Below are 10226 nucleotides of genomic sequence, written 5' to 3' on the forward strand. Positions count from 1 at the left end.
GTAGTAGTAGTAGTAGTAGTGGTAGTAGTAGTAGTACACAACAGATTCAAAAGTACATGATCGAGAAAATGCAATGCTCTTTTCAAAAAGCTAATGCAAATCGCTACCCCGCTTTTTAGCCTTGCTAGCAGCAGCGTGTAGCTCTGACGTTGAAGATGCTGGTCGGCTGCTCGTTCAGTTAGTTCAAATCTTTATCAAACCTGGATTTATAGTTCTGCGTTAAAGTGTAACTCTTGCCAAAATGCAACCTAGGGTCTTTTTGTGAATGTACCCGAGTCAAACTTTTGTTTAAAAGCATATTTAGGACGGAATCGCCACTTTTAAGATTTACCGTATTCTTGTTTTTCGGTCAAATGGCCTTTTGAATGGGAGTGCTAGGGGCACTTTTATGCTAGCCTCAAAATAGCTATTTTTAAAACACTAAGAAGGCTCGACACAACATGAAACTTTGCTCGAAGTATGACCAGGGGCTCTACACCTTAACGAAAGCATTGACAACATTGTTTGTGTACACAGAGTTTACTAAAAAGAAAGGTTTTGAGCAACTCACTGTAGCTGTTGTTCTTCCGGTCGCCGTCTATCGAGCCAGTCAAAAATAGTCGAGGGAGGAGAGTAAAGATGGAAAGCTCCAAAACTTAGTTCCATATAAATGCATGGATAATTCGTTGTTTTGTCGTTAGTGAAACACAATATTGACCTTGTAGTTGAAAAAAGGAGCCTCATATAAGAATGACATTTCCTCCTATGGAGTCCGTTCATTCGCATTCGGAGATCGCCTATTTTTGACTGGGAAAATGGCGGATAGCGTAAACAATAACTGCTAACGTGAGTTGTTCAAAACCTTTCTTTTTAGTAAACTCTGGGTACACAAACAATGTTGTCAATGCTTTTGTTAAGGTGTAGAGACCCTGGTGATACTTCAAGCAAAGTTTCATGTTGTGTTGAGCCTTCTTAGTGTTTTAAAAATAACTATTTTGAGGCTAGCATAAAAGTGCCCCTAGCACTCCCATTCAAAAGGCCATTTGACCGAAAAATGAAAATACGGTAAATCTTAAAAGTGGCGTTCCGTCCTAAATATGCTTTTAAACTAAAGTTTGACTCGGGTACATTCACAAAAAGACCCTAGGTTTCATTTTGGCGAGAGTTACGCTGTAAGGGGTTGCGGTGTAGCTATGGAGCCATCGTAGCCTTGCCGGAGGCTAAGTTGTAGCTGACGAGCACCTTCCCACAATGAAACTACAGGTTGAAGATTTTGTCCGACCCAGTGTTAAGAGCTAGCAGGGCTTTTAGACTCACAGGCTAACATTATCCATTAATACTCACAGTTGCTGTTTCCTACATTCCTATGGTCATCCATGTATTGCAATTGTATGAGTTCTCACAGTTCTGTACAGTATTGCACGATTCAACTCATCTCCAGGAAGTTTTTCCAAAAGAATTTTTAGCATTAAGTTAACCTTTAAACTGTTGCCTGCAACCAGTGCTGAGGACTAATATTTTACATCAAATGGTTATTGATCATCTTTAGCAATCCAGAAGAATTCATATGCATTTCTTCAAGCAGGTATTTATGGTTCTATAACAGATTCAATTCTCAAGTAACCACCTCACCATACATTTAATTAAATGCAGTCAACCATAATGTAATCTTTTAAAAGACTAGCTCCTGGACAGTTGAGTATTCTTAAATTTTTTCTCTCTCTCTCTGTCTCTCTCTCTCTCGCTCTCTTTCTGCTTTACAAAGTATGAAAAGTAGCATCCCACTGTCTTGACTTTCTATCAGGGTTTTCTATGTTCCATGCACACTCATGTCTTAACTCAATGTGTGGCCTTTGTTTCCAACTCAAAAAAGCAATAACATTCAGAGACATCATGTCTCCAAGTCTTAATTTTGCTTTTGAGTTTTGGAAAACCCTGTTATTGAGGCCAGTATTTAGTATTTAGACATGCATGTGTAGAGCAACAAAGCGTTGGTCATCTACAAACAGAAAATATATGAGCTGTCGTCATAACTATATATAAATAGTGATACAGATTGTGCAAAAATGCAGTGGTGTTCATGGTTTTGTCAAATGAGAAGTCTATATTTTAATATTTCCTTTAAACTTCACATTTAAATGGACAGAAGAGAAGTAACTCTAAGTCTCTAGCTACATGTCAGGCCTGTGCAAAGATACATTAGATGGGTGCTTCAGTGTGTAAAACCTCCTTTCGTGATATGTTTAAAAAAAACTAAAGGTTTCTTAACAGATTTTAGAGTGGCTGGAATCCATATTTTTTGCTAGAAGAACCTTTCATATCACGGAAGGCTAACTCACCTCTGATCTATCTCAACACATTTATCGTGATTTGAAATGCATGAAATATATGAGGAGCATATATTTCAACACTCTTACACGGACTGAAAAAAAAAAATCACATAACTTGTAATATACAGTATGCTACATTGCCCCCCAAGATAGGTTTCTCTTGGATACAAATACAGTATTTTTGTAATAAGGATAAAATAATAAAAATATTCATTTGTACAGCTGTAATAGATTCTTTATACAGTAGAGGAGGAAAAAGTCACTTCCACAAGCAGGAACTCCCTCTCACACAAAGACTAAAGTGCTAGAGCCAATAATGCACTGTCTGCATCCAGCTGGCTTTTATATTGGAGTCTAGATATTATTATGTGAAAACACACTGGTTTGTTTGGGTCACTATGTAAAACTTAGAGCAGTGTCTTTCCTCATGCAGACAGCGGTGATGCCCACATAGCCGGTGGCTGATGGGCCCAATGGCAGTCAGCTGGCCAGGAAATATAAGGGTACAGGCTTTTTCATTGCTGCATTTTGTAGGCATGTGAATGGAAAAGAAAGAAAGTAAAGCCACGTGTAAGAAACAGCCTGGCAGGGCTGTGGGATCAAACCCATGCAGATATTCGACGATGAGGAGGACATCAGCTTCTGTGGCCTGAGGAGAGAAACCAGAAGAGATGACAGGGTCAGTCTTTGGGCATGCACAGCATCTCTATAGTTACACATGAAGGAAAACAACAGTATAGCTCTGGATTTGTTCAATTCTGTGTTAATAAGATACTTATATGCCATATGTACAGTTACTGGTTGCTGTATGCATCCCTCCTCTCCATACTGATAGTATAATGTTCCCTTCCTAACGTGACAAAACAGTTCCTTGTACTTTCTTAAGGCGTTTTTTTACACCTATAGTATGTATGCTCTGGTCCGAATCTGTTGATGAGTTTGTAAAGTTGGAGCATTTTCCCCTTGGTTTAGGTTTCGTTTCACACGGAGAGAAATCCAAGCGTACCAAAATGCATCACTGCTACCGCTCATTGGTCAGATGTGCCTGGGGCGGGAGCAAGAAAGTAAATACAGGAAGAAGGTCCTGCGTACTGGACTAGTGCATATTTCTCTCATCTCCGTGGTCAAACCAGCTCATTTCATTTAAATAATTTTCCAGACATTGTTTCTTGTGAGCTAATGTAAATGTCAAGTCAGAGCTAAATGCATTTAGCTCTGACTTGTGGAGTACACAGTTGGTGCGGTTCGAGGTCGGATCCCGTTCTCATCATAAATGAACCGCTCCAGAGTTCGTTTGAAAGCGTACCGAGACCACCTCATCAAGGAGGTCTCACTACGCTTGTTTGGTCCGCTTTTGATGCGCACCCGAGTGCGATTGCTGTATTCACACCTGGCCAAACGAACCGCACCAAGAGGGATAACGAAGTCATGTGTGAAAGCCCCGTTGTGTTTTTTTGGAACATTATTCTGCATCTTAGACTAAGGGTGTTTTCACACCTGTAGTTCCTTTGCTCTGGTCCAAATCAGTTGATGAATTTGTAAACTTGGAGCATTTTCCCCTTGATTCAGTTTCGTTGCACACAGAGAAAAATCCAAGCGAACCAAAATGCATCACTACAAACCACGCTTATTGGTCAGATGTGTCTAGGGCGGGAGCAAGAAAGTAAATACAGGAAGAAGGTCCTGTGTTCTGGACTAGTGCATATTTCTTGCATCTCAATGGTCAAACCAGTTCATTTCACCGAAATCATTTTTCAGACATTGTTTTGTGAGTGACGTTACTACGTCGGCTCTGCTCTCCGAGACTTCGCTCTTCTTTGCCGGCGTCTGTCTCCAACTTGAGCGGCATCTGGTTTGACCACGGAGATGCGAGTGATGGCGAGCTTAACCGCAGTCTATTTTTTGTGGGAGAAACATTGCAAGCTGCTACAGTTTGCAAGTTCTGCCACATTGCAGATTATAAAGCGCAGCTGACTACAGGAGCCATTTAGCTCAAACTTGCAGAGTACACCTGGTAGTTGAGTCGGATCGCGGTTGGATCACATTCTTACCACAAATGAAACCGTACTGAAGGGCACCAGAGTTTATTTGTATCCAGACTATTCTGGTTGTTTCGGTCTGGTTTTCTGCCTTCACACCTGCTCAAACAAACTGCAGGGGGTAAACGCTCCAGGGTTTAATTCAACCAAACTAAGCAAGGCAGCTGTGAAACCTTTGCCTGAGTTTTGGAGTGACTACCTGTGTTCCGAACCTGTATTTGGGTTGTGTGTGAGTTGTGCTCTTTTCCTACTGGAACCAGTAATTGTGATAATTCAATTCAATTTCATTTATTTTATTTATGATAACACAAGTATTTTTAAAAACAGGGTTTTTCCCTCCTTCATTCTCAAAAAAAAAAAATCTGTCCACACAAGACCATTTAAAAAAAGAAGTCGACCAATCACAGAGAGAAGAAGATGTTGGCATGTTGCCAATTCAGAAGCCTGAAAAAAAGCTATTACCGGAAGGCTACTTGGCTGCAATGGCGCATTGATTGCTCTGTTGGGGCATTTGGACGCCTCCACTTCTCAATATAGTGGAAGACTATGTCACGGCATAGTCTTTTCCTATTGGCTGTTTTGGCCTAGCGCCAGGCTGAGATGGGTGTGCCTTAACTGCATCAGAGTTTACAAAAGCAAAAGTTGAGGACAGACTGAGAGAGTCGGGAAGAAAGCCATGTGTTTTCGAAATGCCGTAACGAATCCTCCTTTTCCCCATCAAGTTGCGTTAATGTTTTGTCCGATGTTTTGTCCGCGTCTTAAATGTCTACAAATTCCGGAGCATCAAGGGTAATCGATGCCGGTTAAGGACGGAGCTAGATGGAAGACGAAGCGGCAGTGGATCCAGGTGACAGGTAGGCCTTCCACTTTATCTTTAGCCTGGCGGACTAGCGCTAGTCTCTGGAGTTTCATACGTACGGGTAAACAAAGCTCTGGAAGCCCTAAACGTAACAATAATATCAAGTTTCCCAGAGTTGTGGTTGTGCCGTGACAACTAACTGTACATTTATGTGAAAACATGTAAAAAGTCCTGATATCAAGGTTAGAACCAGCAGGAAAGTAAGGAAAGTATATATTCATGAACCATTTTTAAATATTGTTTCGAATCAGTAGGAAACCATTGGACCCTACTTCACTTCAGGAGAAACCAATGGGCTTTGGGCGAAGTTCCACAGACAGGCTGGGGTAGTCAGAAAGCATTTAAAGACACTAACACATTGTTGGTTAAGGTGTTTCCATGAGATTTGTTGACATACAAAATATATAATATCACTATCGTTATCCTAAGATTTGTTTGCTCCAGATGTTGTTATACTGACCAATTCACTAACAGATCAAGTCATAGGATCGTTACCTTCACCTTCAGAAAAGACCACCGAGATCGATCACTGTTCCTCACAGCCAGTAGCTGGAAAAGCCTCCGCTTCCTGGTTCTGGAACATGTACTGTGAAGGAAAAAACACATGCACACATACTTTAACCCTAGCCCTTAATTTCATAACAAATAACAGAACATTTGTGCTATATATAAGTTGGATATCTGTTATCCAACATCTTTATCATGTGTTCATTCAGCAGAATATAATGGTTATGTGATGTTAGAAGTCCTGTCCCTTAATGCAGAAGCCGGGCTGCCAACAAATGCACCAACAACATTAAGTTCACCACCCGACCCATGATACAGCGCTTTTTGCTCCACTTTGTTGCTAATATAGGTGAAGAGCCCTGGTTGTGGTCATCTGGCAATGTGGCCAGGGATGATTCAAACCCACATAGACCAGGTGGCTATTTTCTAAAAGCACATCCACCGCATCCTCTTGCATTAAAGTGCTTCTGTTAAGCTACATTAACTAGTCAACAGCTCTCGCTGGGTATATTTGGCTGGTGCAAGTGTAGCCCAGTCAGGCAAGAGAGGAAGACGAGGTGGAAGAGAATCAGCAGCAGTAATGAGGAACTGAGGATAAAGAGCGATAGAGATAGATAGAGAGAAAGAGAGAGAGAGAGAGAGAGAGAGAGAGAGAGAGAGAGAGAGAGGAGCAAATATATGGAGCTGGGCAAGATAAACAGTGGAGCTAATTCTCCAGTCAGGTGCCAATAAACCATTGCAGAAGAATAGGGCACAACAAGATGACGTAATTAAAAGAGTTCCAGTCAAATCTTATCTCTTATCTCTTATCTCTAATCTCTTAGCAAACAAGTCTTCACTACCAAACCAAATCATTTATGATTTCATGGCACCAATTTCCCACCTAACTTCTCTCTGCTTCAGCTGTTAAATGCAATCTTTAAAAAGCAGAGAGGATTTGGAGAGGTGCTGTATACTATCAGGCTGTTTTGTACTCTTTCTGCAATGGTTGCTGGTGGTGGGAGAACTTTACACAACCGCATGAAAGACTATTTACAGTGAGCCCGACAATGTAAAGCCTCACCCTCTATTCAATGCAAGGTGGAAAGAAAATTGCACTTCAACGACATTATTGATTTTTTTCTAGCAAACTTTGAAGAGGGGAGTGGGGGGCAGAAACCTGTAATCTTGATTGCAGATGTTAATTTCAGATCACGTTCCTGCTGGAACATGTCAGGTCAGAGCAGAGCAGGCCCCTCAAGGAAGTACGCCAGGCTTTGAAGCCCATTTGACATAGTGGCCAAACGGTGTAATTACAACTTCCTGGTCTGTCACGTGATGCAATGGGGCCCAAAATGACTTTTTCCCATAGACTTACATGGCGAAAGAGTAGTGGATATGTTTTTTTGAGCGTTACACCCCTCACAAAATGACTCGTATCACTATCAGAATTTGATCCATTCGGTCCAAAAACATTTGGAAAGTCTAGAAAAGACGCACAATTAAATCCTTTAATCCCTATTCAAGTTAGCAGAGCGCTAAACCAGAAGTAGCCGACTCAGCCGGCGGAAGTCTAGTGCGCCTGCTCTATGGACGCCATAGTGCGCTACTGAGCAACTCTCATAGGAATGAACAGGGGCCCACCGCCAACACTGTATTCTTATTATACATCCATACAGCGGAGCAGATGCGGAGACCCAGAAACGCTGAACAATCAGAGCAGATTGGGCTTTTTCGGCAGTATGAGAAAAATAAAAAGTGTTTTTTGAACATTAAAGTATGTAAACATGTTCTAGTAGAAACACAAAATACAAGTATGAACCTCTAAGACAGTGCTGTTTTTGCTCTGGACAACCTGAAAAGATGAAGACCCACCAGGCATGGTGTGGTGTACAACCCATTCTCACTCCCAACTCCTAAAATACGGGGCGCTTGGTCATTGGCTCTCAGCGTCAAATACGACGCAATAAGACAGCGGTAGCAAGTAGTATGAAAGCCCGAAATTCCACGTGGGGAGGTTGGTTGGGGTGGTGGATGGGTCAAACAACATAGGACTTTCACAGTTGGGTCCTAAACCCAACTGTTGCGTTCTTCTTTTCTAAAACCAACTGTCCCATTATTGTCCCACGTGTCACGTAAATGCACCTTTTATAAGCCCACCATCGATCTTTCCCTAAACTTAACTGCGTCAAAAGTGACGACAATAGTCCGGTCGCAGCGCGTTTAGATAGAGCGTGTTTAGATCGGACGCAAAATGAGATTTTTAGCATCAATAACAACGCCAAAGGCACCTGACCAAGCGTCCGTATTTTACGCAATGGGAGTGAGAATGTGTTGTGGTGTAGGGAGATCTCTGCTGCACAAGAAGTAAAAAAATTCTAAATGAGTTGATGTTTTGGTTCAGTCTCAGGCTGTGCAGACAGACAGACAAAGTTAGCAAGTAGCTGTTGAATGTTTAGCCGCTAATGAGAAAAAAAAATAATATATATATATATATATATATATATATTTTTTTTTTTTTTGTTTGGACAAAAACAGACCTAAAGGGAGTGTGCATATTAGGGCTGAACAATTAATCGCAATTTTATCGAAATCGCAAAATGGACTACTGCAATATCCAAATCGCAGGGGGGGGGGGGGGGGTAATGTTAATGTTGTTGGTGAATCGCAAGTGGGGGGCGCAATTTTTGTTAAAGCATAACATGTTCAACACTTCTGAATTAAGTATTGTGGTGCTCCAGCCTACAAATTGTATCCTACAGACTAAAGAAAAAAATCTTTGTTTTGTACAGATCCTTGAAAAAAATCACATTATAATAATTTCATTTTTATTTTATTTTAATATTTTTCTAGGAAAATAAGATAATGATACAAAAATAAAATTCCCTCCAATATCGTGAATCATATCGCAATCGTAATATCAGTCAAAATAATCGCAATTAGATATTTTCCTCACATCGTGCAGCCCTAGTGCATATGTGACATACATTTGCCAGGAGGACACAAACAAAACTCCAAATGAATGATAATTTTGCTCTTTGTCTGCTGAGTTTCGGCGAGTGGCAACTTGTTGAAACATATTCACCATATCAACTTTATAAGATGATGCCAATGTTGTGCTGACAGCTTGTTGCAGTGCCTCAAAGTGGCCAAAAAACAATTAATGCAGATTTAAAGACCTGCTCCCTAAAACTAGACTCAATAGGCAATGTAGGCAACTTGTAGTGTCATATACATTTTGTGATGAGAGTAAAGTAGTTAAGCAGAGGAGATGCCATTACGTTGCATGATTAAAAGAAGCAGGTTACTCCTGAAATCATCCTCCTCCAAGCTCTGTCCAAGTGCAGCTCTCACACTTTATAACTTACTGATTTGAGGTTGGACTCCATCTCAGTGAAGTTCCACTCAGTCAGAGGCAGGCTTAAACTGAAGGGCTACAGAGAGAGTGAGAGAGAGAGAGAGAGAGAAAGAGAGAGAGAGAGAGAGAGAGAGAGAAACAGGAGTGAGAAAAACATTCATCAGTGTAGGTCAATATGAAGGAACAGTTCAAGTCATTGGCTGTTTAAGCAATGACAGACACAACTACCAGTTTGAAATTTCAACTATCGGACACATCTGAATCTACATGCAGTTAAACAAGTTGTATAGCACAGAGCTACTGACATCCATAACAGCGCTGGTCCCAGCTTCCACAGTACTCTGCTGATGGCTCCTGAGCAGCAGCTGCTGCAGCTCCTCCAGGCTCATGTCCACATTCTCCACTGCATCTGAAACTTCCACTCTACACACACACACACACACACACACACACACACACACACACACACACACACACACACACACACACACACACACACACACACATATTAATATGTAATATATAAACACATACACACAGGGTCCCTTGCTCACTGCTTGCATTACTTTACAAACATCTTTGTGTACATTGAATTGTCTACTGTATGTATGTCTATCTAGTTTGAGCAGCTACCTGTCTAGGGCAGGTCTCTTGCTCCTCTTCTCCATCATAGAAGCCACAGAGCCCCTCCCCTCCAGAACAGACTGGACCATAGCGACGGGGAGAACAGGAGGTTCTGAGGAACACACCTCACAGGAGGAGGTCAACGCTACGGCCTCTCCTCCCCCTAAGCTGCCTCCTTTCCCTCCTCCTCTCACTCCTGGACTTACTGGCTCTTCTTTGATTAGCATCATGCACTTCTCCCTGTTGGTAGAGTCAAAAACTGTGAGTCAAAAGATAACTACAGTAGTATTAGGTGGGTCAAGAAAACCTTGAAACAGGGTTAGTTTTGTTCATTTTGCCATGTTCTGTCATGCTTATCTCCATTAAATAAGCCCGCTAACAGTTTGATGCATAAACACCAACTTCCTCATCATACTCACTGTGCTCTACTCTGAATACACTTTCTCGAGAAAGACAGCACCGTTTTATGATCCAATATCCATGACCTCTTTCACAACATCCTAGACTCCTACATGCTGCAATAGCTGTAGAGCTAATTGTGGGGGTTACTT

General features: G+C 41.5%; 1 protein-coding gene across 1 annotated transcript in view; it reads right to left on the reverse strand.

Annotated features, from left to right (window-relative positions):
• Positions 1 to 1704: 1704 nt before the first annotated feature.
• hsf4 (heat shock transcription factor 4) overlaps positions 1705 to 10226 on the reverse strand; it is a 30436-nt gene continuing 21914 nt past the window's right edge. The window contains exons 9-13 of the mRNA XM_031294848.2: positions 9685 to 9915; positions 9357 to 9474; positions 9062 to 9127; positions 5703 to 5793; positions 1705 to 2958 (exon numbers count right to left, since the gene is read on the reverse strand). Coding sequence (XP_031150708.1) covers positions 5734 to 5793; positions 9062 to 9127; positions 9357 to 9474; positions 9685 to 9915 — 475 coding nt within the window. The 3' untranslated portion in view covers positions 1705 to 2958; positions 5703 to 5733. The remainder of the gene's footprint in view (positions 2959 to 5702; positions 5794 to 9061; positions 9128 to 9356; positions 9475 to 9684; positions 9916 to 10226) is intronic.

The sequence above is a fragment of the Sander lucioperca genome, chromosome 7 (genome assembly GCF_008315115.2).
Source record: "Sander lucioperca isolate FBNREF2018 chromosome 7, SLUC_FBN_1.2, whole genome shotgun sequence".
NCBI lineage: Eukaryota > Metazoa > Chordata > Actinopteri > Perciformes > Percidae > Sander > Sander lucioperca.